The sequence below is a fragment of the Martes martes genome (genome assembly GCF_963455335.1).
Source record: "Martes martes genome assembly, chromosome: 14".
In the NCBI taxonomy this organism is placed as follows: domain Eukaryota; kingdom Metazoa; phylum Chordata; class Mammalia; order Carnivora; family Mustelidae; genus Martes; species Martes martes.
The window spans coordinates 47393083-47419923 of record NC_137902.1 but is presented as its reverse complement, the minus strand read 5'-3'; the positions used below and the strand labels follow the sequence as shown (position 1 = coordinate 47419923).

The 26841-nt window shown below is 51.2% G+C and overlaps 2 protein-coding genes across 2 annotated transcripts; both read right to left on the bottom strand.

Annotated features, from left to right (window-relative positions):
• Window positions 1-13383: 13383 nt before the first annotated feature.
• Window positions 13384-17915, bottom strand: MBL2 (mannose binding lectin 2). Its single transcript, XM_080822466.1, has 5 exons — window positions 17784-17915; window positions 15955-16127; window positions 15414-15530; window positions 14490-14564; window positions 13384-13830 (listed from the first exon to the last, which is right to left on the bottom strand). The coding sequence occupies exons 2-5, from the start codon at window positions 16115-16117 to the stop codon at window positions 13460-13462; spliced, it is 726 nt and encodes a 241-aa protein (XP_080678592.1). The 5' UTR covers window positions 16118-16127; window positions 17784-17915; the 3' UTR covers window positions 13384-13459.
• Window positions 17916-23066: 5151 nt separating this feature from the next.
• Window positions 23067-26350, bottom strand: LOC308355083 (pulmonary surfactant-associated protein A; the record flags this gene model as incomplete). Its single annotated transcript, XM_080823040.1, has 4 exons — window positions 23067-24074; window positions 24733-24810; window positions 25783-25902; window positions 26179-26350. 4 exons carry the CDS (start codon window positions 26348-26350, stop codon window positions 23698-23700), a joined length of 747 nt encoding a protein of 248 aa, XP_080679166.1. The 3' UTR covers window positions 23067-23697.
• Window positions 26351-26841: the final 491 nt, after the last annotated feature.

The following is a 26841-nucleotide window of genomic DNA, read 5'->3' as shown; positions in this document are numbered from 1 at the left end:
GGGCTTCCAGAGCCGCACTCTTGCTGACTTTTGTCCCAGCCTCATCAGCCACGTTTTCTCCTCCCACCCGCTTCTTGACGGCTTCATGATGCCGTGCTGGCCTCTGCTTTCCCTCCGTTCTCTTCTGGCCTGACTCTCACTCCGGGTGGGACTCATTCTGTCCAAGGCTTCGAATTCCTTCTCCTGACAGCTCCCGTATGCATATCCCTGTTGGGGACCTCTCCCTGAACCCCAGGCTCCTCTAGCCAATTCAAGCTGGAGCGCCAGGGCTGGTGGGCCTTTTGGTTTAAGCCCGGAGCCCAGGAAGTGGCAGGGGACAGGGGACAGGCAGAGGACTCACCTGGCAGTTGAGTGTCTGCTTCCCCGACTGTATGGCCCTATGCCCAGTAGACTGGGCCTTATCCTTACACAGCCCCGGATCTCTCTCTCTCTTCAGGTCATACGACTGCCTCTTGGTCCACAGGAGGGAGTTCCAGCCACACAACCCTAGATCCATCTGCAATCTCGGGCATGGACAGTGTCCAGCCGTGCTCACGTTTATCCCCCCAGCCCACCTCTGGCCTGGCAATGCCAGGAAGGTTCTTTCCCCACTCCTCCTCAGAGGTGATCTCGTCAAAGGCTCCTCATTTTACAGCTATGGAAACCAGGACGCGGAGTGGGCAGGGCGGCACGCCAGGCCACAGGCAGGATCGGCACTATAGCTCAGTCATGACAGAGGTCATCGGACCTCAGAGCTTAGACTTTGGGCCAGTAAATGTTTAGGTCAAAGGCCTCTGTATAAATTTAGTTAATTTTATTGACATGGTAGTCCAGAAATTTTTTTCTTGGTATTTTCTTTTTTTTCAAATTTAGTTTTTAATTACCATTAGCATACAGTGTTACATTAGTTTCCGGTGTAGAATATAGTGATTCAGCAGTTCGATACATCACCCTGTGCTCATCAGGACGAGTACCACAAAGAATGTAATCAAGAGATGCCTGGGTGGCTCAGTCGCTAAGCCCCTGCCTTCGGCTCAGGTCATGATCTCAAGGTCCTGGGATCAAGCCCTGCATCGGGCTCCCTGCTCAGCGGGGAGCCTGCTTCTCTCTCTGCCTGCTGCTCCTCCTAATTGTGCTTTCTCTCTCTCTTTGGCATTAAAAAAAAAAAAAAAAAAAAGGAAGTAAATGACACCCATGCTTAAGAAACTGGAATGACACCTGAGGGAAGCACAGGCTCATAGGAGGCAATCCCCTTCCCCTAGACAGAAAGCCAACCACTCTGTTCCTTATTCCCAGACATCATGAGCTCTGCCCTTTCAGACCCTTCCTCAATGGGTTCCCTAGTTGGAGCCCAACATTCCTGCAGCCACGTCTCGTACGTACATAGGACAGCATGCCTGAAAACAAAAACCTCTTCTCCCACCAGCCCACAGCTCAGGCTCTCTGCCATGATCTTTCTCCTGTTACTAAAAAAAATCCCCTATTCCCGGCAGCTTCGGAAATATAAGTCAGTTCCACAGTAAGAGCAAACCACTTGGCAGTACAGAGGCCGCACCTGGACACACTCGACTCGCCGAGGGCGCTTAGAAAGGCCTTTTTGGGTTTTTTAAATTGCAAATAAGAGCAACTGAAATTGAATTTTAAGCGACATAGGAGCGTTTCTTCTAAGAACAGAGAGTCCTGAGTTGGCCCAAGGGGGATAGGGAGATGGAAGACAACGTCGTGCTGTCTCCCTGGCTTCCGCATCCTCTCCTCTCCCTCCTTTCCACCCCAGCTTCCTCTTCCCGCTCTCTCCACTGCCCGTGTAGGGGGAAACGTGTGTCCCAGCGATTGCCACACAGAGATTAGAAGCTCTCGCTTGATAGCAATGCAAAATGAGTCCATCTCAGATGCCCGCCTCTGGTCCAATCCCCTAAACCTGGAGGGTAGGTCTGCACGGAACAATATGGCCACTGGGATCCACATAAGGAAATGGTGGTTTGGGCAGACCCTCTAAAAGGGATCAATACCCGTCCCGACACTCAAGCCAAGGCTATTTCTTGACAAGAGAGAAGGAAACAGTGCACTATGTGACTCAGTCTGAAGGAAAGAAATCTCCTGTGGTGTTGAAGGCTAGGAATGCCGAGGCCCCAAACACTAGAAACAGGCGGCAGATCTACCAGCACCACGAGACCACAGGGTGCTGGTTTGCTCTCCAGCTCCGAGAACAAGCAGGGAGGGTCGTTCGGGCTCTGTAGACACAGCCTGACTCATGCAGAGGACTGAGGCAAATATTTCAGAGAATTCAGGCCTGAGCCTATTTCTGAGTATAGAGGCCTCCCTTGCATGTACTTCTATCATGGGCAAAAGTCAACACAGATCTTAAATCTTACCGGCAGCATCCCAACCATAGCAGCCGTGGTCCCTGGTTTAGTAGCCTAGGTGCCAAGCAAAGCCAGGACTGTGTGATTCTTGGGTTCTCAGGAGATGTTGTGACCCTCACAGTGCCAGGTGACGTCATGGGAGCAGGCTGGGATCCTTCCCCGTTCGGATGGGGGACAACCACGGCAGTTTCATAGGGAAGGCCCTGCTCAGTTTACAGAAGATTCTCAAGTCACTTCCTGGTTCTCAACCCTCCTGGTGCCAAACTAGCCCATGACCCGCAGTGAAGAGCCGGGGGGGAGACCTCTGATGTTTGCTCTTGCAGGATCCTAGCTTCCTTCTGAAGTCCCTTGATGTGAAAGGGAATCGCTTATGTTGAGGGCATGCTCCATCACTCTTATCTTTTGCCAAGTCCCAAGTCTACCCAAGGGTAGAGTGTGCTTGGCTTTTCAAGTCACCCATGTCTTCTGTGCAAGAGCAGAGAAACCAGGTGTCTATCAGGAGGAGTAAAATAGGAATTTATATATCAAATATTTGTCCAGCCACTGGCTACAAGGTGGAAATGGTGAGTCCCACCCTCATAGATGCCGCGGCTCTGCACATCCCTAACCTTAGAGGTAAGCCGCAGACTGTGTTCCAGCGATGGGCAATGGAGATGCTCAACAATTAGAATTACATTAGAATCTAACTCAATCAGAATGAGTGGGCAAGTCTAAAACTCTTTAACGGGGAGAATAGGGAGCTGTCTCCCCGCGCCATCTCCAGGCTCCTCAGACTCTCACTATCGTTCAGGGGAATCGTCTGTGACTGAGGCCCCTGGTTGGTTAATAGCCGTGTTTTGTAGATTCTACCGTTTTCCACCAATATTTCAATGAGGGTGGCCTTTTAAGGCAGGCTTGTGACATGTGTCATCTCTGGGAGGACGCAAATGAGGACCAGTGCACACCCCTCAAGTCTCCTCTTTTCTGCTGCCACTGTGATCACAGAAGGCATCGGTGGCTAGCCAGTCACTGTATAATTCAGCATTCTGGAAACCTGAGCAAATTCACGGAGCACAGCTGTCCTTGTGCATCCAAGGTGATCACTGCATCCACTTGGGCTCCAGTGAGATTTGCAGGTTGTTATGGCAGCATCCATAGCCCATCCTTAACCACGGCACACCGGATAGTAGCCTCCGTGCCCTCCCTTTGCTTGAGCGTGTAATCTTTCAGACCACCTGCCTCAAACCACTTTGAGCCCAGAGGGACTCATGCGGGCCCTGCCTGAGCAAAATGGTACTTTTATTTTTTTAGTACGTCGGCAGAATGAATGGAGTAAACACATGAAGGAGTTGAGTGAATGAAATCCTCAATTCCTACTTGCAAGTCTCTTTGTAGGGCTCAATAAAGTGCTTTCCAGATGTTTCCAGGCACTTTGATCTGAGGAAATAGCGCTGCGTCTTCACCACCAGGCTCTCTGCCCTTTCATGAGTTCACTGAACACTGCGTTTCGAGTGTGAGTGCCTGGGCCCAGGCCAGGGCTGAGAGGTCAGGCGGCAGCCTGGGGCCAAGCATGGGCAGCCTGTGACCAGACGGCTGGGTCAGGGCAAGAAGAGGAGGGAACAACCGGGGCTGGGTTTTGAGCCAGCCAGATGCCTGGCCTTCTGGATGCCTGAGTTTGCCGAAGACTCCATCCCAAGTCCTTTAGGGACCTCATCAAGTGATTCCTAAGCTCTTAGGAAAGAATAAACATCTTAGAATAGTGAGAAAAATTTCAAAAAATAATGAGAATGGGGATGCGTGGGTGGCTCCGTCGGTTGGGCATCTGACTCCTGATGTCAGCTCAGGTCATGACCTCCAGGTCCTGGGATCGAGCCCCAAGTCAGGCTCTACGCTCAATGTGGAGTCTGCTTCTCTCTCTCCTTCTCCCTCTCGCCTCCCTCCACTCACACATGTTCTCTCTCTTTCAAATAAATACAATCTTTAAAAAAAATAAATACATAAACAAAAAATAGGGACGCCTGTGTGGCTCAGACTGTTAAGCATCTGCCTTCGGCTCAGGTCATGATCCCAGGGTTCTGGGATCGAGTCCCACTTCGGGCTCCTTACTCAGCGGATAGCCTGCTTCTCCTTCTGTGCCCTGCTTTCCCCTGCTTGTGCTCTCTCTCTCTCTCCCTCTGACAAATAAATAAATAAAATCTTTAAAAAAAATGAGAATGGACTTGGCCATCTTATGTTAAAAGGTTTTATAAAGCTAACCTAATTAGTATATTAGTGACACTGGGATAGAGAGAACGATGTGAAAACCCACAAGTCCAACACGAGTCCAAGGATGCATATGTACACATTTGTATCATCTATGCATGATAAAAATAGAATACCAAAATAGTAGGAAAATGATAATAGCTCAGCTAATAATGCTGAAGTAAATGGTTAAGCATTTAGAGGAAAAATAAAATCAGATGCTTTTAGTTACATATAAAAATCAAAACCAGAAGAAAATAGAAGTGATGATTCTATAGTCTTGGAGGGGTAAAAAAGCTATCTAAGGATGATATCAGAGAAGAAAATCCAAAACGATACTATTGATACATCAGACCACACAAAAAATATATAAAATTGCTCTGTCAAAAAGTAAAACCCAACATAAATGAAAACTAAAATGTTGATTTATTTGTAAAGCATGTAAGAGAAAAAACAGTAGGAAACTGATGAATAAGGAAAAATGGGATTCAAATGAAAAGAAAAAATTCATAAAAGAAGGAATACTTATGTCCAGTAGTATTGAAACATGAAAAAATGCAATCTTAGCAGTAATTAAAAAAAAAAAACTAAATTCAGCAACACAAAGTGTCCCCAAATCTACAGACTAGAGTTAAAGCTATATTCAAGAGACTTATGCTTTATTTTCATTATTACAAAAGAAATTTTTTTTAAGAATTTTAAAAATTTATTTGAGAGCGGGAGAGAGCATGAGAGAGAGAGACATCAGGAACAAGGTAGGGGAAGTGTAGAGGGAGAAGAAGCGGACTCCCCAGTGAGCAGGGATCCTGATGCAGGACTTGATTCCAGGACCCCGGGATCAGGACGTGAGCTGAAAGCAGATGTTTAACTGACTGAGCCACGCAGGCGCCCCACAAAAAGTTTTTTTAAAGCATGAACTGAAAATAATTGAACTAAGTATTCATCTTTTTAAGACAAATTTCTCAAACAACAAAAAGCAAAGGAATGAAAAAATGAAGTGAATCTGATGAAATATAAAATACATAAAAATGATAGAAATGATAAATTAACCCAGAAATCAGATTTTCAATAAGCCAAATGGGAAACACACATCTTGATAAATCTATATAAGAAACAAAACAAAACAAAACACCAGTATGAACCATACAGTTGACCTTTGAACCACACAGGTTTAGATTGTGTGGGTCCACTTATATGCAAAGTCTCTTTTTATAAATACAGGATAGTACTGTAAATGTTCCCTCTCTTCCTGATGGCTTAATTACATTTTCTTTTCTGTAGTTCACTTTGTTACAAGAATACAGTGTATAATATGTGTAACAATACAAAACGTGTGTTCTTTGAACCTTCATATTATGAGTATGGCTTCCAGTCCGCACTAGGCTATTAGTCAAGTTTTGGGAAGACAAAAGTTACACATGGGGGTTCAACTTCTTGGGAGGTCAGTGTCCCTAAGGTCTGTTAGTCAAGGGTCAACTGTCCAGCCATAAGAAAGGCACTATAACCACAGATACGAAAAAGACTAAAAGAACTTTGAAGGCAATCTATTCACTCTTTTCGGTGTTGATCCGGCTTAAAGGCAGCTAAGACAAACGGACGTGGCCATCCCTCCACAGCCCTCCCTCACTTGGACTCTGTGGCCTGGGGTCCAGATCCACAGGGGTGGCCCCGAGGCTGCCGCAGTTAACATCATCCCGGCTAGGGAGGGGGAAGACGAGACTGCTCTTTCTCTGACCGGGAACTTAGCACATCACCTTGGCACATTAGTTGACAATGACCAGTAGCCGGTGCGATGTTAAGCCACCTGTGACGAAACCAGCCGCCCTCCACCTCCAGACTCCCCACACCTCCTTTCCACGGTGAAGCCAAAATGCACACCTTTTCTGATGCCTGCTCTTGGAGTGCTTGGCGATCACATCTCATCTGTGGAAGGCGGGGGGAGGCGATGATAGCCCAGGAATGGCTTCCAGACAGAGCTCGGGAAGGGCTCAGCCCAGCCAGGCAAGGTCAGCTCCCCAGAGGCCATTCTCACTTGGGGTGAGGGTCACACGTGCAACCCCACACAAGGCACTGGATAGTCCTTCTGTGATTACCGAGGCTGCGGGGTCTTAGGTGAACAGGAAGCTGGACTTGGCAGGTGCACCAGGCCGGGGTGGACAGAAAGTCACTTTGCACACACCATCCAGGTCCCTTGGTGAGAATGGCAGGGTTAAATGGCTTTCTGGGTCTCTTTCAGGCTGAGTAGCAGATACTTGATGCATTTTGTCTGCCCCAGACATAGGGGAGGAGAGCCTAGTGTGCTGATGTTTGCCATTCTTACTTTAAGGGGGGCACTGCTCTGCAGGACCTGAGGGAGCCCAGCAAGGCAGGTGCCCTTGAGTTTTATCAGGGAGCCAAGCGAAGGCCCTTTCTGGGACCTCTGCAGGACTCCTGCTGCTCCCACCAGCTGGGCGGCCAGCTTTAGGAGGACAGCCCTCACCCCATAGATTGTTAGACGGGTGGACAGCATGGTCTTCTGTCTTCGAGACCCTCAGAGGATCCCCCATCCCTCTGCATGCTGGGTCCTCTGCCAGTGCCCAAGGGGTGCCCAGGCACTCTCTCAAGTCTCCTTACTTGCAGGTCCTCAGCCTGCCCTCCTCAGTACTTTTGAGAGGCTGAGAGGTCACTACCAAGATCACAGGTAAACCTCCTTGCTGGGCAGGGGGCAGGGAATGGGGTCTAAAAAGCCCAGGGCCTGATTCTGATTGGACTTGAGAGAGAGATACCCAGAATGTCCACGGGGAGTCCAGTGGGAAGCCCACAAACCCAGCCTCCAAAGGGTGAGCGTGAGGTCCTGTCCCTGAGGGGATTCTGAAATTGTCCTGGACACAAAGGAGGAGGGTGGGGGTGACACGTGGGTCCAAACCTGAGACAGACATGCAGACAAGGAGCGGAGAATCTCACTAGTGCTGAGGGCTTGCTGGACACTTGTCACGCAGAGGGAGTGTGCATCCAGGTCTGGCCTGAAAGGTAGAGGCGTTTAGGAAAGACACTCCAAGTGGGTGTAGCCCCAGGGCAAAAGAGGAGAGGAAGAAGACAGGAGCTTCAGAAGTAGCAAAGGGCTCCTGAGAAGCTCCCCCTCTTTGCTCCCCCTGGGAACCCCCCTTTTGCTCCTCCTGCTATCTCTTGGAGTTTGCTAGCCTGATCCTAGAGACAGCCAGTAGAGGGCAGCAGGAGGCCGCGGCTCGGCGCTCAAGGCCACAGGCTGTGCCCATTGCCCTATTTCAAAGTAAATTTGGCTGTTTCTCTCTGGAGTCCAGGTTGCAGCTGAGTCAAGTTCCAGAGAAGGCGGTCGGGTCCCATATTTTGGAGGAGGACTGAGATCCAGTCACTCATTTGCTCATTCAACTGCCACTGACCGTGGGTGTGATTTCCAGCCCTTTCCCGGGGCCCTGGGATGGCGGGGGCGAGGAACCAGGTATTGTGATCGTCACCACAGCAGCCAGAACAAACAACCCTATGAGGGGCCACGATTGTTATCCCAGCTTTACGGAGAAGGGTCCTCCAGCACAGGATGTGTGTAGCTTGCCCAGGGTGACACAGCCACAAGGGGGTAGGGCCAGGATTTGAATCCAGGCTGTCTGGCTCCAGAGTCTTCTTAATGGCTTTGCTTCACAGTTATAACTTGAATGAGTAAATGGTCGAGATGATTCCAGGTGACTAGAATTGCTAACAAGAAAATAAAATGGAGCAATGTAATTGTGACTGGGGTTGAGGTGGGGGGGTGGGCGGGGGAGTGGGGTAGGGAAGGGGGCGGAGCACAATATCACCTGGACAGTCTCTCTGGGCCCCTTGTGGACCCTTTTGTGTGTGACCGAGCACCCACACACCTTACCCAGAGCCCCTGGAACCCCCTGAACCATGCCTCCTCAGCGAGGGGTGTGCAGAGAGAGGTCTGGACCCAGGCTGAGGGGAAGGCCGAGGCTGAGCTCCCTCATGGCGGGATGCTGGGACTTTTGAGCACTGGGTCTGTTGGTTTCCATACAGACACTCACACACTCACACGTGCACAAACATACATATACATAGCCCCCAAATCCACGTACACACAATCCCACGGACACAGAGTCTCACCTGCCCAGTGCCTCACATTCTCTGAGGCTCCCCAGAGCTATTCCAGGCCCAGACCCACTCCCTGAAGTCACACCCTGGTAGGTCAGGCCCTGGAAACGCATAAGGAAGGATTCCGGTCAGCCGTCGCTTTTCACTAGTGGGACATGGACCGCTGAGGGAGATTATTTGGTCTCTGACAATATGGAGTTAAGCGGGACCCACTTCACCTCATGAAGGGCCTACAAGGAAAGGAGGAGCCCAGGCCTCCCTGCGGAGGTGAGATGCAGGCAGAAAGCCCCATGGTATTTCTCGGGCCAGTGGTTTCATGGGGATTGCCTAAGGATCTCGAGAAAATGACAGATTTCTGAAGTTTTGATTCATCGCATCCAGGGTGGGGCTGAGAGCCTATGATTTTGTCCAGCATTTCAGGCAGTTCTCCTGGTCCCTACTCTGAAGAGCTGCATGAGGGGGACAAAAACACTGTCGTCCAGGACAGAGCATGCCACACCTGGGGTTCGCGGGGACCTAGCCTAGCCCAAGGCATTGGTTTAGCCAGTAAATGGCTACTTGTATCCCACTTCTTTAGAGCATGACACATGTGTTTGCCTGGACAAAGCACTGGTCCGCAGCTGGAGACGCTGTCTCCTCCCCACACAGGTTGCTGCTGGGATGGGGAGCACTCCTTCCCAGAATCCGAGCCCGGAGCTCCTCCCATCTTCCCAACACTCTGTCAGCCACTCAGGGTCACAGGGCAGCAACACTTTGCAAAATCCACTTCCCAACATCTCCAAAGCCAAACCCCACAGTGACATTCAATCCTTCCTGGTGAGTGAGAAGAAAGTCCCTGATTCCCGGCAGGCTCCAAAGCACAGAGCGGTTAACAGTCATGAGCAAACAACATTCCAGGTCAGAGGCTCTCTCCACGACACATTGTCTGACTGGCCCCTGGTGCTGGTCGATCTCTGACAGCCACAGAGAAGGGAGGTGGGATGGTCTCAGGCAGGAAGGAGAATTGAGGAATGAAAGCTGGGCCTCCAGCTGGTACCCCCAAGTCGCCCTCCACTGGCTTGGGGCATGCTAAAATTGAGATCGGTAGACCTATAGGACTCCAGATAAAGATGACCCAGCAGGAGCAAGGTCTTACAATATCAGGATCTAGGGGCCCCTGGGTGGCTCAGTCATTAAGTGTCTGCCTTCGGCTCAGGTCATGATCCCGGGGTCCTGGGATCGAGCCCCGCATCGGGCTCTCTGCTCAGCGGGGAGCCTGCTTCCCTTCCCCTCTCTCTGCCTGCCTCTCTGCCTACTTGTGATCTCTGTCAACTAAATAAATAAAATCTTAAAAAAAAAAAATGTCAGGATCTAAACTCAGGCTGAAGCCTGGGCCTTCAATGTTGTGAGCTTTGGTAGTTGTTTTCCTTCTGGCCCAGCAAGCAAATTACAGTTACACTGGCTGTGTCTGTACTTCCGTAAGAGACCGTTGATTTTTTAGATGTAATTTAAATTCAGCGTTCCCATTTTGAGAACAGGGCATAGTTGCCATTCTAACTTACTCATACTGGCTTTCTATGGACTCAAGAAGTAGGTGGTAAGTGTTTGGGCCACAGTTTGGACAAAACTCATTGACAGGTAACAAAAACTGAAAACAGTTCTCAGATCCTTTGCCCGTGAAATAGGCCCCGTGTCTCTGAAACTCTGTGTAACTCTTGATTCATACAACTTTCAAAGGAAGAAGCCATTATAGACCAATTTACAGATAGGGAAACTGAGGCCCGGAGAGCCAACCTGCCGCTCAGTGCATTAGTCAGGGAGCTAACCTCAAACCGCAGGCTCCCTCTTCCAAATCCTGATCATCCCACCCGCCCAGCCGCCTCTCCTTCAGCCCTAACAGAGCGCACAGGAGCCAGGCCTGGTTCTTCTCCTGGGCATGACCCCAGAGTCACCGCCACAGTCCCACAGAGGTCTGAACAGCAGCTCCCTTTTCAGGAACGTTCTGCGGCATGACCTTCAGGTTCTTCCTCTTTGCAAGAGGCAGCAAAGGAAGACTGCAGCGTGGATGCATCTCCCAGTTCCCGTTTCCAAAACAAAAACAAAAACAAAATGAAACAAACAAACAAAAAACAGCCTGGGGATACAATGGCAGAAATTCCCATTGCAGCAGAGCAAACAACAGGGCTCAAGAGGATTGTGCTCGCTGGAGCCCCTAAGGTGTGTCCTTGGAGCACCTCCCTTCATCACATGCCTTGTGCAAGAGATGTTAACTGTGGCATGCTCTGTGGGAAAGGAAACTGCCTGCCCCTAGCCCTTGGGAGAGGGAGAGAGACCATGAATCTGTCATTTCCCTCTTCTTCCAGATCCTGGGAAGCCCGGAGGAACTGCAATTTCTGTCTTCGGATTTTGATGAGGGTCCTGCATCAGTAGATCGGCTCCGTCTTCCCTGGAGCTAATTTGCACGGTGCCCCACTTCTCGCTGATATGGCACAGGGAGGCGGGGACCTCGGTTCCAGGTTGAGTGAAGAACGGCAGCAAGGGGGTTCATTTAGAGAGAGGAGCCCTGAAAACATGATCAGATTCTAGATCAAGGAGGAACAAGAGAGGGAGAATCCTGCAGGGGGGATGGAAGGATCTGAGCTTGTTCTGTAGATTTCTCCCGGTATTTCCCTGATTTAGGAGGCAAACTGGACATCCTGGGAAACGATCCACTTGAAATACATGCTTTAACTTCTGCCACTTTACAGCTAAAGATACTGTCCTTAATGCATGGTATAAAGGAGGGTAGACGTGGCCCCACCCTTTACATAAATAAGAAGGAATTACATAGTAGTTGTCTGTCTGGGTTTGTTTGTTTGTTTGGGGTTTTTTTTTTTTTAAGGATTTTTATTTATTTATTTGACACACACAGAGAGAGAGAGAGAGAGTGAGCACAAGCAGGGGAAGTGGCCAGCGAGGGAGAGGGGGAAGCAGACTCCCTGCTGAGCAGAGAGCCCGATGTGGGGCTCGATCCCAGCACCCTGAGATCATGACCTGAGCTGAAGGCAGAGGCTTAACCCACGGAGCCACCCAGGCGCCCCATCTGTCTGTTGCTTCATTTTTGTCTTGGCTATGACAAAATTCAGGGTGTAACTTCAGTGCTCACTGATGGAACTTCTCTTATTTGGGGTTGCTGTATATGTATGTTCTTTCCTTCTAAAAAGTTTCTGGTCTTCCCTTTTCCATCTGTGCCTCCACACTGTGAGCAACTTCCCACCCCTTTGGTAAGCCGTGTGGATTTGCACTGATAACAGAACCATTCCGCTCGATGTCACGAAAATTCTCTTCCCTTTGTCCCCAGGGATGGTGCCTGGAGAGGAGCCTCGCAGAAGATTCAGTGACGGGGCAGTCTGCGTGTGTTAGAGGCCAAGGACAAAGGTCCTGTCACCATCCCCCTGCCAGTGTCAGGGCCACCAGCATGTCCCCACCCGGTGCTCTCCCTAAATATTGGGTGTTCTCTCTGATAATTTAGATGCTAAGGAAAGTACTTCTACAAGAATAGTTCATTAAGTGGAAGTGGCCCTTGGTCCATTCATAAATATTTTCTAACCTCATCTTGTGAATGGCGCACACTTGAAGCTGGAATTCACATTCCTCCCTCGGTTTGCTGCGGAGACTCATGTAATCTCAGCTCCCCTTACTCTGAAGTTCCTGGAAACCATCCCTGGTCACGAGCAGGGCTGCTGGCCAAGACAGCAACAGAACCCTGCTCAGAGGGAGGTTTTTTCTTTTCTTTTCTTTTCTTTTTTTAAAAGATTTTATTTGTTTATTTGTCAGAGAGAAAGGGAGAGCACAAGCAGGGGGAGCAGCAGGCAGAGGGAGAGCTGAGCGGGGAGCCCGATACGGGACTCAATCCCAGGACTCTGGGATCATGACCTGAGCTGAAGGCAGAGGCTTAACCGACTGAGCCACCCAAGTGTCCCCCGGGGACATTTTGTCTGGTGACCCAATGCTGCTGCATGATCTGACAGGGTGACGTCCATAATTTGAATGATGCTAGATAATTTGACAGGGTGTGAAACTCACCTTTGGGGAGTGTTTCCTCTTGTCTCTATACTAATGGACCTGTGGACTTAGGCTGGGACAAGGGTGTCACAGAGGGAAGGGGAGGCTGAATGTGGAGGGATTGAGATCTGCTCTGTGGAGAGGGACACAACCCGATCAGGCACTGCCTCCTCCGTGAAGCTGGCGTACATCACAGTATCAAATGGGTGTCCTCAAGGTATGCAGGACGGAAAGGCTGCCACTTGGGCAGGGTGAGGGGACTCCTGGGACTAACCCTTGTTACCCATGGGGGATACCACCAGATGTTCTGGTCTGGGGGTGCAGCTCACGGGCAACCAAGCACAGCACCCACATCCCGCAGGACCGGGCTGGCCATGGGCAGGGACAGAGGGCAGGAGACATTGGCATCCCATAGTGGCAACACGTGGGAGAGAAAGAACGGCATCTCCTGAGGCTGAAGTCCACTGCTCTGACACAGACTGGCCCTCCACAGGTCTGTCTGGTGGGCCGCGGGGTCCTCACTGAGGAAGGAGGGGGTTGAATTGACCATTTCTATGGCTGACTCTGACCTGTTGCTGTGCTCTTAGGCAGGACCAGAAACCCTCAGACTCTGCTGTCAACCTCTTCTTGCTTCCTTATCCCACAGACCCTTCCCCTTTATTTCCCTCCCATCTCCCTGAAGGAATGAGTCAACATGAGGAGAGCCATGAATTCTCTTTCAGCAGGAGAGAACAGAGCAGGGAGGTCAGGTGGGGGCTGAGGTAGCTGCCTCCTCAGGCTGGGAATTCACAGACGGCCAGGTGGGGGTTGCCACAGAAGATGTCATTCCAGAGCCCATCCTCCAGGATGGTCACGCAGTCCTCCCCGCTGGCATCGTTAGGCTCACCCGTCTTCCAGTTGCTGTAGGTCAGGCTCCCCCCTGTCACATACATAAACTGACCCTCCGTCACCTCATCCGTGATGCCCAGGAAGGCCCTGCTCTTGGCCACATCCTGGATGGCTTTGTTCTCTTCGGCATCCCTAGGGGTGGCCACAGTGCCCTGGAGCTCGGCGCACAGAGCCTTCACTTCGGAAAAAGTCATCTTTTCACCATTGGTCACGTAGAACTTCTTCCCAGTCTTTTTGCCCAAGGAGAAGGTTTGCACTGAAATCACAATGGGTGGGAGAGGTTGACCAGGCTTGGGGCTCAGCCCAGGACACTTGAGGGGAGAAAGCCTTGCTGTGGGAACTCAGGACTCACAAAAGTAGCCCCATGCTCAACCACCAGGTCAGATCCTAGTGAGGAAGCCCTCCTCAGCTGTAGAGCAAGCAAGTCCGTGGCAGAAAGCTCACAGTCTCCTGGGAGATCCCACCCCGCAGACAAACACCTGTTACAAACTGGCCCAGTGCAGAGTTTGGAGGGACACGTGCTCTGGCCGCCCTGCCGGGCTTGGGATCCAGGCGTGCATGGATAGATCTGAGCCAAGGTGTTGCAGAAGAAAGAGGCAGGATTCTAGAGGAGGCAGACTTTTGCATCCAGTCCTCCCTTCACTACTTCCTAGCTCTGGGACAGTGAGGGAATTATCTACCTTTCCCAGACCGATTTTTCCTCCCCTGTAAATGAAATGGGTCTAAGCCCCACAAATAGGACCAGTGAGAGGATTGAATGAAACCACACGGTGAGGGAATGCCAACCTAGCACAGGCCATGGGATATGGTAAGTGTCCATCAATGTTAATCCTTGTCCACCCTCCCCTGAAACCGAGAGCACGCCAGAAAAAGGTGAGAGCCGAGGACACCCTGGGGTGCGGAAAGCACGCTTACGCTTTTTGACGTGGTCCAGTTCTGATTTCAGGCTCATTATCTCCCTCTCCAGGTTAGCCAGCATCGTCTCAGCAACTGCGAAGCAGTAGGAAGAAGGGCATTTAATGAGAAGACCCTCAGTTGGAGAGGAGAGTGTGGGGTAGGCTTGCTGAAGAGTATGCTTATTCTAGAACAACAAGAAACCAAAAAGAGGCAAAAGGAAGAAAACCTCTGGATTCCTACCTTCTGAGATACTCTTAGTAGCTTTTATAAACTATTAACTCTGAACTACTACTACTACTAATAATAATAAACAACTTATAAATTATGGCTCTGGATCTTTTTGTTCACATACTGCTTAAATGTTGCAATACTATAACTATTTATAAGAAAGAGCCCAACTCATTATTCTCCCTTTTGAAAATTTTCCTTAACTATTCTCTTTTATTTCTTATTCCAGGCAAACTTTTTAATACTCTTATAATTTTGATGGGCCATTTGGTGGGTATTGACAAGAGGTCATCATTTTACTTTTGTTGGGACTGAATTTATGTCCTTTGACCCTGAATTAAGTTGCCATGACATTCCCCATGATTCAGGGGTCCTAGGAAACCGACCATTTTCATGGCATCCTTTTGACCCTACACACAAAGTCGGCCGCAGAGAGGACAGCGCCGGTCCCTCCCAGCCTGGAGACACACACAGACTGTGTCTGCTGAGGAAGAGCCAGGGCCCGTCTCCCACAGAGCCCTGGGGAGGCAACAGCAGGGTTTGGAAGTCTGCCCTCGGGAGTAAGGGTCAGGGGAACGAGTTTACCCAGTCGGAAGCAGTCTGGCGTCTTCCAATGGAGGAGCAGGAGGAATAGGAAACACCTCCCACCTGACCCTTAAGGCCCCAGAGCCTTGGGCCCCCTAGGCCCACACTGGGCTGGGGTGAGTTCCTTACCTGAACGATCTCCACGGTCTCCTTTGGGGCCCTTTGGTCCTGGAGCCCCAGGAGCCCCGATATGTCCTGGAGGCCCCACTTTTCCTGGAGGGCCCTGCAAACCTCGGAGCCCTTGTCCTGTTGTAAGAGGAAGGAAAAGTGACTCGGGGCCTGTGGCTCCTTCTCTTTATCCAGAAGTTCAGTGTGATTTAACTTGACCCCTGAGAAACTCCAGTGAGCCAGTGGTAGCCCAAAGAAAAAAGATTCTCCTGCTCTCCAGCGGACAGCCTGTGCTAAGGGCCAGCTCCCCGAATAGGCAGGACGTCTGTTCTCTATAAGTGACCACACATCGAGGATTCCCAAGTGGAAATCTGGGCTCCTGCAGAACCGGAGACGCATCTTTGTTTTGGAGGGAATGACCTTTCACAAGAATGATCCTAAGTGAATGGTCACGTGCTGTAAGTGGAAGGTGAGTGTCGTCCAGTCTCTGCTAGACATCTTCCAGGGAACGGTCTCCCGTGGAGGGTAAAGATTTAGGAAGTCAGAGCATCCTGCCCTGTACCTGGTTCGCCCTTTTCTCCCTTGGGTCCGTCTCGCCCATCTCTGCCGGGGATGGCGCAGGTAATCACTTGGCACGTCTTCTGGGCATCGCACGAGACTTCTGTTTCTGAGTTGGCTGCTGTCAGCACACACAGAAGGACAGGAAGTGACGAAAACAGGAGCATGATCCTGAACCTTAGGGTGGAGAAAGTCAGGGGAAATAATTCCTTCTCCTCTTGCTTTGTCAGCCTTGGCCGACCCCGTCCGCTGTGCCAGACCCTGTGTTCCGGGCAGAAGACCCAGAAGGGACCGTCATGGCTCTTGGCTCTGCGTTACTCCCAAGCTACTGGAGAGGCAGACAAGTGAAAAGTAGTAGAGGTAGTTCAGTGCTGAAACAAGGGTAATATAACAGTCACACACACAAGAGTGTACACCAGGGGCCCTCTGGATTCGAGCTTGGGAAGTTAGGCCGCCTCCCATACATGAAAGCCCGCATGGTCTGGTGATCATAAACCAGTCGTCCGCTTCTGTGGTCTGGCAGAAAGACGGAGAGCTCAGCACCTGTGTGAGCTTTGGCTCCTCTTTCTTGATTCCCTTCTTGAGGTCCCAGGGAGCCTCAGTTTCCCTTTTCTTCCCCTTCCTATGGGCCCTAAAGTTAGACTCAAACTCCAGCAGGTAACGTGAGGTCCCACAAGATCTATTTCTCAGCAGGACCTGGTTTCTGACATCCTTTCTCTCATTCCACGTAAGAAGTCTGTCCTTCACTCAGGGCCACGGCAGCCCCGGGGATCTGTCCTAGTTGTTTCCCTATCAACCTGTCAGTCAACTTGCAGCAAGTCTCTACCTTGGGGGTGGGGGCGGGGACTCAGACCCAGGGTGCCCTGAGGCAGGCTTCTGACTCTCAGAATAGAACCTCCTTTGGTCCTTGATCCCGGCCAGATGAGACAGATTTCTCCTTCCTTGGCTTGAGATTTTCCACTGAGAGGTCGTTTTTGCCCGCCAGAACCCAGGCTCCTGAAATTTCCGTTCACGCTGGACCCGGCAGCCTGTCAGCTCTTGTCCCTTCTCCTGGCAGGATTGTCTGCAGGCTGCCCAGAGGCCTCCCCAGCTCTGTGCCCTGAGCCAGCCGTCAGGTTGCCATTCAGCTTCATGCTCAAGCCAGCCCCCTTTCCAGAAGCTTGGCAGCCCAGCCCCCGTGGGCCTCTCTGGCCTCTCATCCCAGTGTCCCTGTCCCTTGCTCCCTCACTGCGTCCTTACCCTCGCCTTCCCCGGCCTGTCTGCTGCCATAACCTTTCCCTTCCTGCGGGACACAGTGAGAAGTATTGAGTTCCTTTTTTTAAAGGTTTTTATTTTTCTGACAGAGACATAGAGAGGGAGCGCAAGTAGGCAGAGTGACAGACAGAGGGAAAGGGAGAAGCAGGCTCCTCACTGAGCAGGGAGCCCAACACAGGGCTTGATCCCATGACCTGGGATCATGACCAGAGCCGAAGGCAGCCGCTTAACCCACTGAGCCACCCAGGTGACCCGGAAGAGAACTTTCTTGATCACTTTCATCTCCACCTTTCTTTTTTCTATCTTTTTTTCTTTTCTTTTTTTCCACTTCCCCTGATCATCCTGGAGGCCAAGGTCAGAGCTTAAACATGTTGTTGGCAGACACAGCCCACTTCCATTTTTCCCTTTGCCTGAAAAGACCACCCTTTCGTTTGCAGAAAGGTCACATGGACCCTGAAAGGATATAAATGTCCCAGGTCAGATGGACACAGAGGCCCTGTGTGGGCCTGACCACCCCACCCAAGCCCCTGCTGGACACTTGGCCCAGGCCTTTCCCTCCGTCCTCCAGAAATAACTTACGAGGGTCTCCTCAAAGCACAGGGGCTATGGCCGGGAAGCAGGTCCTCTAGCCCAGGGACGTCAGGCCCAATTAACCTCGTGACCAGGGACAGTGCGGGACCGGCCTTCAACCCCAGATTAATAAACAACTGTCCTCAGAACCAGTGTCTACTGGGGCGGCTGTCCAGCGCCAGTGCTGGGGTCTATGGCCCAGCACTGGGCAGCTCACTCTTGAATAGCCCGAACACCTCCTCCTGCTCGTCCCTCCCGAGCATCCAGCTCTGTCCATCTGATTCCCCAGAATCTTAGTCTGGACAATAGTTCCTCCCCAGATATTTATTTCTAGAAGAGACACGATTAGACATTCTACCAAACACATACTCATGCGTGAGCACACACATGTCCACACACGCCTACACGTACAGGCTCCTCTCTCTGTGTCCGCTGCTCTGACTCGTTCAGCTACCCCCCCCCCAGACTTGTGTCTGGGAGGGGTTAAACACTGAGTCACCTTATTCCTCCCTTCTCCTTCACAACATTTACCAAAGGTCCTCTTTTTGGATGAGGTGCAGATGTCCCAGGGTGAGGTCCAGGGAAGGAAGTACCTGTAGGTACTTCAAGTTCAAAGCTGGATGTAAGCACTTGCGCTGAAGCTACTGCAGCCTAGGACACTTGTCTCTGTCTTTGCATGATTACTGTCATTCACTTTGTGGTTTAAATATTCTCTCTGGAGAAAGGGCTTCCCTCTAATATTTAATTTTAAGTAGCCATTCCCTCATGTCTTTCTTTCTTTCTTTTTTTTTTTTAAAGATTTTATTTATTTATTTATTTGACAGACAGACATCACAAGTAGGCAGAGAGGCAGGCACAGGGAGGTGGGGAGCAGGCTCCCCGCTGAGCAGAGAAACTGACACGGGGCTCGATCCCAGGACCCTGAGATCATGACCCCAGCTGAAGGCAAAGGGTCAACCCACTGAGCCACCCAGGCGCCCCCCATCATGTCTTCCTGTTTTAATTCTCCGCCCACTAGAGACACACCTATACGACTGACTGTCTTGTTTATTTAGTGGCACATTCGTGGACCACCACCCTCCTTTAGAACAAGAACTCCTTCAGAACAGGGATCTCGTCCTCGGCTGTTACGGCTCCACCCAGAGCGGTGCCTGGAAGCAGTCACAGCAGCTGGATAAACCGTTACAGAACGCAGGAGTCCCTCCGCCTCCTCCTCTGAGCAGCTCCCCTGACTGCTCGCCAGCCAGAGCTGATGTCGGTGCCCACGTTCCCAGCTACTTTTCTAGGGCAGCAGCTGCGTTTGCTTCACCGGTTTGTCTCCATGGTGCACCCCAGGGTGGGGCACACAGGACGGGTCCCCTGAGAGAGTGGGGGTGGAGCGGGGAGCAGGGACTATGAGCCAGAGCCAGGGGCAGACCGGTCCACACAGTGCCTCCGCACCTGGTTTCCAGCGGCATCCGCTTATCTCCAGAGCCTGATCAAGTGGCCTCTTTCAAGTCCCTGACCTGACCTTTGGTTCCTGCCCTCCCCTAAATTTACACTCGCTCTTTGAAACACTCAGTCTTATCAAACAGCTTGAGAGGTTTGCTTTTTCCCTGGTGGGGAGTTGGTGCGGGGCCACTTCCCTAGGACTCTGCCTTGTGATTGGGGTTCTGGCTTCTCGAGGGTCATCAGCTCTGTGTACTCAAAGTCACTATGCCCCGCTCGGCAGCCCTCCTAGATTCCTGGGGCCCCCTGGACAGAAGACCCCTGGCAGGGCTGTGTTTGCTGCCATTGACATGACTTTGAAGGGCCCCAGGCCCAGAGGACAAAGAACATCCAGCCCACGCAGCAAATGGGCAGACCTCCCAAAAAGGCAGGAATGTGAAGCAGAGAATTACATAAACCAGGACCCTCTATGCTACAGACTAGAGGAAAAGTGGCTCGGGGAAGCAGGGGAGATAATATGGCAAAGAAAGGGATGATAAGAAAGCCTAGACTTTGCTGGGGAAAGAGCCTCTCCTTTGAAGATGCATATTCTTAAGTCTGTCTTCACATAGGCCTGGGTTTCCTGTTTTGTTTTTAAGATTTTATTTATTGGGCCACCTGGGTGGCTCAGTGGGTTAAGCCTCTGCCTTCGGCTCAGGTTATGATCTCAGGATCCTGGGATCGAGCCCCGTGTCGGGCTCTCTGCTCAGCAGGGAGCCTGCTTCCTCCTCTCTCTCTGCCTGCCTCTCTGCCTACTTGTGATCTCTCTCTGTGTGTCAAATAAATAAAATCTTTAAAAGAAAAGATCTTATTTATTTATTTAAGAGGGAGAGAGCAGAAAAGGGGGTAAGGTCAGAGGGAGAAGCAGACTCCCCACTGAGCAGAGAGCCCGAGGCGGGACTCGATCCTCGTGCTCCAGGATCATGACCTGAGCCAAAGGCAATCACTTAACCGACTGAGCCACCCAGGTACCCTAGGCCCAGGTCTTAATGCATGCTACATGCTAATATTATTCTGCCAAGGTGATTATTATTGAATTTGGCTATTTATGCCAAGATGAGAAATAGTTTTTCAAGTATCTCAGCTTGTCATTCCCTAGTGCACCATAGGGACTTTCATGCCAGGTGCCTCAGGATTTTCTTAGATGAAGATCAGCTAAGTTCAAGGTCCCCTTGTAAAAATTATGAAACACAGTAGAAATTAAGCAGAATGAAAGCTGAATGATACTACAAGTTTCTGAAGGAGTCCTCCCAGGATAGCTGCCTCTACTTAGCAGACACATTGATATTTTTATGTTTATTTATTTTTAAAGATTTGATTTATTTATTTTCAGAGAGAGTGTGAGAGAGGAGAGAGAGCATAAGCCGGGGGAGCGGCAGGCAGAGGGAGAAGCAGGCTCCCCACTGAGCAGGGACCCTGACGTGGAACTCGATCCCGGGACCCTAAGATCATGACCTGAGCCGACTGAGTCACCCAGGTGTCCCAAATTGATATTTTTTAAAAGACAGTATAAGAAAGAAAGAAAGAAAGAAAGAAAGAAAGAAAGAAAGAAAAATTTAAACAATTGAATTAATGAATTAGAATAAGGAAGTAACTATAAAGCTAATAATACAATTTTTAAAAAACCTGTTCTTAAAAAACCTGTCCCCAAAAACAAAATAAACTTGGCAAATCTGACCAGAGAAGTTTAGATTACTGTTCCTGATATTTTATTTCTCCATATCATAGAATTACACTTTCATGCCCTTGGCCATGGTACATCGTGGAGTCTGTCCCTAGAGTACGTGGGGTATTCTATGTCCCACCCCCTGCGACATTCGGCTTGGCCATGTGACCGTGAGCAGACACAAAAGGAACAGCAGCTTTCCATGTGCTTGGGCATTTAACCCGGCCTCTTCTGGTTTTTCCAATCATGGGAGAATACGTCCTCGCTACCACTAATATCGGATTAATTAAACAATGTGGAGCAGACACAAACCCACCTGAAAGCCAGAAGTCAAAAGTAGCTATTGACGTCCAGGCATGCATCCGTAGTCAGTAGCACGGTCCCTGGAACCTGACTCGTGTATTCACAGCCCAGACCGGGCATGAACTGGCCACATGGCCTACGGCACATCACTGTGACCTCTATGAGCCTCAGTATTCTTATTCGTAAAATGGGGACGACAACAGCATCCGCAAAATAGGGTTAAGGAGGATCACATGAGTTAGTCCAAGTGTAGTTCCTGGCACAGAGTAAGTGTGATGAGAGTATCAGGCCCTAGACCGGGGAGGGTATATCCCAGGAAGGAAAGGATGGTTTGATATAAAAAACTAAATCCATGTAACTCACTAATATAATATATAACAAGTTTGATGAAGAGTCATAGAACAGACGTACAATCGGGAAGCTTGAAGCTCTCCCTGTTCTCAAAATGAAGGGGCACCTGGGTGGCTCAGTGGGTTAAAGCCTCTGCCTTCGGCTCAGGTCATGATCCCAAGGTCCTGGGATTGAGCCCTGCATCGGACTCTCTGCTCAGCAGGGAGCCTGCTTCCTCCCTCTCTCTCTGCCTCCCTCTCTGCCTACCTGTGATCTTTGTCTGTCTAATAAATAAATAAAATATTTTTTAAAAAATGAATACATGATCTCACAGTGTTTCATACAATCTTTTCCCCAGAACCCTGCATTGCAAACTTTCTAGGACTGATTGATTGATTGATTGATTGATTTGACAGAAAGCAATAGGGAGAAAGGGAACACAAGCAGGGGGGAGCTGGAAAGGGAGAAGCAGGCTCCCCTGCACACCACCACCTTCGGGCTACGGAAAACATTGAGGTGGCGGAGTGGAAAATGGAAGGCATGGTATCACCACCCACAAAAGAACCGTGTGGGGTTAGGCTCAGGAGATATCTTATTGCCGGCCATCAGCAAGAATGCCCCTATGTTCTTCCAGATGTTTTCTGTAGGTTTGTACAACTTAGGGGTGGAAAGCAGTTTGCCCCTCCAACCCAACAAAGAAGGCATTACCTGAGATGGAATTTTCCATTTTTTTGAGGTAAGTGGGGGCTCAGAGCCAGAGTTAATTTGATTTCTAGAAATACAGAAACTTTTTGTTTCTTGAAACCCAAGCAATGAAAACTCATATTAAGGCAGTCATGGTTTATTACACTTCAATCGCCTCTGTCCAGTAAGAGGCAAGGTGGTTATGAGCATGAGCTTCCGGTCTGGGTAGACAGGTTTGAATACAGCCTCTGCCACTTGCTCCAAGTCATACAATTCAAAACATTTAACTTCTCTGAGTTTGCGTCCTCAATAAAAATGGGGGGAAATCAGGCTGGGCCCATGGCATTGTGTAGAGATTAAATCATATTCCATAAGATGTATTAGAAGTGCTTGGCAAGGTTCTGGGTACATAGACTTGGCACATACGCTATTTATGTGCTAACTAAATAGCCAGTGGTGTGGTGAGAGGTGTGAACACCTCACTGAGATCCAAAATAGTTGCCGACACGTCCATCAGCTGGAGGTTACTTGGATTATGTCTGGGTCGGGGGTGAGATCTTCCCTAGGGGTGTAGACTGGCTGCTTTTCGGTCAGAGAGTTGGGAGGCAACCCAAGACTCAAGGCAATTATTAGGGTTAGGTTGGCCTCCAGCACATGCCAAGGCACACCCCCCCTCCGACCTCATGGAGACACTGACCAGATGTGCCCTCATAGGCTCCAGGCTGCCAGAGAATCCCAAATGTGTCCTTAGCCCCACACGTGTAGAATTCCCCAGAAGCCCCCCCCCCATACACCATTGTGCTTGATCAGAACTGCTGAATCTTTTTTTTTTTTTTAAGATTCTATTTATTTATCCAACAGAGAGAGAGATCACAAGTAGGCAGAGAGGCAGAGACAGAGAGAGGAGGGAAGCAGGCTCCACACTGAACAGAGAGCCCGATGCGGGGCTCGATCCCAGGACCCCGAGATCATTACCCGAGCCGAAGGCAGAGGCTTAACCCACTGAGCCACCCGGGCACCCCAGAACTGCCGAATCTTGATGAGGCTGGGCAGTGGGTGGTCTGCAGAGGGAGAGGAGAGGGACCCGGGAAGCAGGCACCTGCTGTGTGATTTTGGAGGAAACTTCCAACCCAGGACCTCACTGTTGCCATCTGGCCATGAAGAAACTGGACAAGAGGAGGAAGAAGGAAGTCTCCGACTCTTGCCCAAGGGCAAGATTAGGAGGGGCACCTGGAGTGCAGAGCCGAGAAAGGGCTGGGGGGAGGACATGTCAGACTGATTCCTGATTCATGAAGTGGGCGAGGATTCTGGACCTGACCAGGGAGTAGAGTGGCTAAGAATGCCTCCTGCTCGAGGGGCCACAAATACATTTTGCTGGGAAGGAGCTGTAGCATCTCAGAGATCAGGCACATGCTCCGGCTGGAGGCCTGGTGGCAAGGCAGGGCCTATCTACCCGGCCACCCAGGGGCCTTCTCAAAACTCACAGACGGCCAGCCGGTACTGCAGGCAGTTTTTGTTATTCCACTGCCCATCTGTGTACATCTCCACACACTTCTCCTTGCCCCACCCCCTGGGCTCCCCTGGGTACCAATTGGTGTAATTCACAGGGGCCCCATCCAGGTAGAGGAACTCTCTGGAGTCGGGGCTCTCCATCAGGCCCAGGTATGCGTAAGTGTTGTACTTCTTCACGATGCTTGCAATGGCTTCGTTCTCTTCCGGGCTCGTCGGGGCAGCGATGCGGCCACCTGCTCTGGCACATAACCCTTGAATGTCCTCAAAATTCACTGACTGCCCGTTGCTGGAGAAGACCTTCTCTCCCACGACCAGCATGGACTCCTGCAAGCTGAGGACTGGAGCAGAGAAACCAAGTCAGGCCACCGACTGCTCTGGCTCGTGGTCCCTGCCCCTCGCTCAGGCTCCCTGTCTTTACGCCCGCTCTCCTCTCCTGCCCTGCCAGCCTGAGTCTTCCTCAATCCCCCTCCCTGCTCTTATCATTCTCTTCGTTCACCCATTTCACAATTACTGATCTACTATCTATTATGTGCCAGGAATTCCAATTTGCAAGATTCAATAGAAAGCGAGAGAGGGGGTGCCTGGGTGGCTCAGTTGGTTAGGTGACTGCCTTCCACTCAGCTCATGATCCTGGAATTCCTGGATTGAGTCCAGCATCGGGCTCCCTGCTCAGCAGGGAGTCTGCTTCTCCCTCTGACCCTGCCCCTTCTCATGCTCTCTCTCTCATACAAGTAAATAAAATCTCAAAAAAAAAAAAAAAAAAAAGCCAGATAGGCAGAGAACTTACACTGCCCTGACATAGGGAGCTGAGCTGTGTCTACCTCTGTCTCCTCGGGGCCATTCAAAGAATCAGGAAAGGGAAGTATCATTTTTTCCCCCAAGACCTGCACATCCACCCCTGCTTGTCAAGTCTCGAGGTTCTGGAGCCTGATGCTGGGAATGGAGGAAACTTACGGGAGACCCTCTGTGCTACAAGCCCCTGCGGAACCCCCTTACCTCCCATGGCCTGCAGGATTTGATGTCTAAACTTGTGGAGTGTGGTTTGGAGCTCCTCATCTAAAGAAGCTGGAAGTCCTGTCAAGAGATTCCCACCCAAGATCAGGGTCCAGCCAAGCAAGATCCCCACTTGCGGCCAAGCAGGCTTGACGCCAGCTGCGAGCCTTTACTTGTCCGTGCCCACTGCTCAGGCCCTGGAGTGTGTCACCACACTTGTCCTTTGCTGCAGCCCTGCACCTGCTAAGCTCCCACCTGCCCTTCTTTCCTGCCTTTAACGGCTTCTGCCTTCTGTCCTTTAACGGCTCTGTTGGCCCACTCCTGTGGGTTTTTCTGGTTTAGGGGCAAGGTCCCCTCCTTCCCCCTCCACCAAAGGCAAATGAACTACACCCATCCTTCTCTGTCTGGCCTGGCTGAGCCACGGAATCCTCTACCTGCTGCCAGAACAGCCTGCCACGTGGTCTCTACCCCTGATCCTGACCCTTCATCCTCCCTCAACCTCACCCCTCCCCACCTGCCCCCCAGCAGCTCAGTCAATAGTGGGCAATTGTCCAGGAGGCAGGATTTCAAACACTGACATAGGAAGCCGCTCGGATGGAGAGGTAGAGCTCGTGGTTCTCTGTGCTCTCCTGACTGACCTTGGTCACCGCCCTAAGCTCTGCAGTGCCCCTCTGTATGTGGGGTTCCCATTCGCCTCATCTGCCTAGCACCCACATAACCCTGTACACCTTTCAGAATGCGCCCCCTACCTCAGCCCCAGGAAGTGCCTTCCCTGCCTCCTGGCTCTGTCTTCATCCTGCACCTGATGCCCTGCCTGTGCCCATCAGCGGTTGTGGCATGTGGAGCGCTTCTAACCCCCACCAGTCCTCGCCATGGCCTACTCCCCGGGCAGCTCTGACTCCTCTCCTTGGCCTCGTCTTCTCTCACTTAGGCTGAGCAGGATGCCCTTTGCGGGCCTCCAGGGTTCTGTCTGACCCCCATCATCCTTCATGTAACAGGCCACCTGGGCACAGTGCCCATGTCGTTGCAGCCCACTTGCTCTGCCCTGCTCACCTGGAGGGCCCCTCTCACCAGGCTCCCCCTTTTCTCCACGCTCTCCAGCAACGCCAGGGGCTCCAGTCACCCCCTCAGGCCCAGGGTAGCCTGGCATTCCTCCAGGGGGGCCCATGGGGCCTGCAGAGAGAAGGGGACATGGATGCATGTTATTTACCACCCACAGCAGAGCTGGGGCTGATGTAAAGGGACCCCCCCCCTTATCAGCTGAGCTGATTCATCTGTCATCCCATGGGCACTTTGAGAGTAACCAGTCTAAGTCCCCCAGGCAACTCCCAACTCACACCGTGCGCCACCATCCCACTGACCCGGGGACCCAGCCCAGAGCCCAGGGCAATTGAGCCTCCTGGAAACAGGTCCCCGTCCCTCAGCTGAGGGCAGGGACTCACCCAGTACCTGGAGGCCCGGGGTCTCCTTTGACACCGTCTCTCCCATCTCTGCCCGGCAAGCCGTGGGATCCAGGAGTGCCAGGGATGCCAGGGTGGCCACCACAGATATCCTTCCCGCTGTACTCGAGGCCGGACACCATCAGCAGGGTGAGAGTGAGGGCCAAAAGGCGCAGCAACATGGCTTCTGTCCCAGAGATCCTCCTGCGGCGAGAAAGCACCACTGGCTCATCTGACGCATCTGCAAAGGTTTCCCCGTTGCTGTGCTTTGTCAAGATTCGGGCATGTGGCCAGGCCTGGGGGCCAGTGCCGGTACAGACACGACTAAGGGAAAGACCCAACTTGTCCCTGGAAACTGCTGGCATCCTCTGCGGTCTCACACCCCACCTCTGGGGCTGGAGGCGGGTGGTACCTGGGCTGGTGAGGGGGACCTGGACGGTCAGAGGGCCTGGCTTCTAATGCGCTCTCTATTTAGACCTTGCGGTGTGACCGTGGGGACTCACATCACCTGTCTTGACTCCTGTGCCCTGGAGACAATCCCGACCTTTCCCTCCCGGGCTGTGGGGAGGAGGGATGGCATCACCCCCTCCCTCTGTCCTTATACTCTCAGCTACCCTCCTTGCAGGGTCAGAGAATGAGGATATTTGCGAGCCCACATTTCTGCATCCGTCGT